The 1,192-nt window shown below is 39.7% G+C and overlaps 1 protein-coding gene across 1 annotated transcript in view; it reads left to right on the forward strand.

Annotated features, from left to right (window-relative positions):
- Positions 1–11: 11 nt before the first annotated feature.
- Positions 12–1,192, forward strand: part of LOC123521334 (solute carrier family 22 member 22-like) — a 21,476-nt gene continuing 20,295 nt past the window's right edge. Inside the window, exon 1 of the mRNA XM_045287046.1 lies at positions 12–195. Within this exon, the coding sequence (XP_045142981.1) occupies positions 28–195 (168 nt within the window). The 5' untranslated portion in view covers positions 12–27. The remainder of the gene's footprint in view (positions 196–1,192) is intronic.

The following is a 1,192-nucleotide window of genomic DNA, read 5'->3' on the forward strand; positions in this document are numbered from 1 at the left end:
GAAGCCCTGTTGAGGGTCTCCATCCCGATGGACTCAAATCATAAACCAGAGCAGTGCCGTCGGTTCCGTCAGACCCAATGGCAGCTCTTAGATGCCAATGCATCAGCCACCAGCATGACTGAGCTGGAGACAGAGCCCTGCTTGGATGGATGGATTTATGATCAAAGTGTTTTCAAGTCTACCATCGTAACAGAGGTAATAAATGAATGGCCTGCAGTGATGGCCAGAAGTGAATTCAGTGTGGACTTAGGATAAATCCACTTCAGTTGCCTGAAGGTACATGACACTACAGGAAGCTTGCATAAAGCATCGAATTAATAAAAAAGAGTGGGGACTAAGAATTTTGAATATGTAAATGCCTATGTCCCTTGAAGTGCTTTTAGGAGCCTGGGTGGCACAAGCAGTTTGCTTTAAGATGCTAACAAAAGGTTAGTGAGTGGAACCCACCTGAGAGAAGGACTGGTGATCCATAAAAATTGTGGTCCAGAAAAAACAAGAAGCACTTCTCTATTACATGAATGGGTTGCTATGTGTCAGGGACTGACTCAATGGCGGCTGATTATATGTGATTTAACATGCAATGGTTTTCATGATTTCAAATGTATGTGGCTATTGCGTTAGGTCATATAAGCTAAGGTACTTAAACTATATAGACCTCACTTTTCTCATGAAATCTAGATGGTTCATTAGGTAAAGTGTTGACTGTAAAGAAGTGAAAACTATTGATTCAGATTATGAGTTTGAGTCTCTGGACACTAGCTTACAATATTGTATCTGCTTATCTCAGCTTTCTTATTTTAAAATTATGACTCTTAAAAAGGAAAAGAGTTATATCTTCAGTTCTTAGGAAGACTCCACTTTAGTCTTATTTTTTTCATTGTTAAGCCTATCAGATTGTTCCAAATATACAGCAACCTCATGCACCAGAGAACAAAACACTGCCTACTCTTATGCCATTCTCATAGCTGTTATGTTTCAGGTCATTATAGAACTCTATGTGTCAGTTCAAATTATTGAGGGTCTTCCTCTTTTTCACTGAGCTTCTACTACATTAAGTATGATAAGCATGATGGTCCTCTCTCAGGGACTGGTACCTTCTGATCACTTGTCTGAAATACATGAGAGAAAGCCTTGTAATCCTCACTTGCAGGGAGCATTCTTGCTGATAGATTTGATCATTCTCTTGGCATAT

The sequence above is a fragment of the Echinops telfairi genome, unplaced genomic scaffold (genome assembly GCF_000313985.2).
Source record: "Echinops telfairi isolate 266 unplaced genomic scaffold, ASM31398v2 ScPeMD7_1;HRSCAF=3_0, whole genome shotgun sequence".
Lineage (NCBI taxonomy): Eukaryota > Metazoa > Chordata > Mammalia > Afrosoricida > Tenrecidae > Echinops > Echinops telfairi.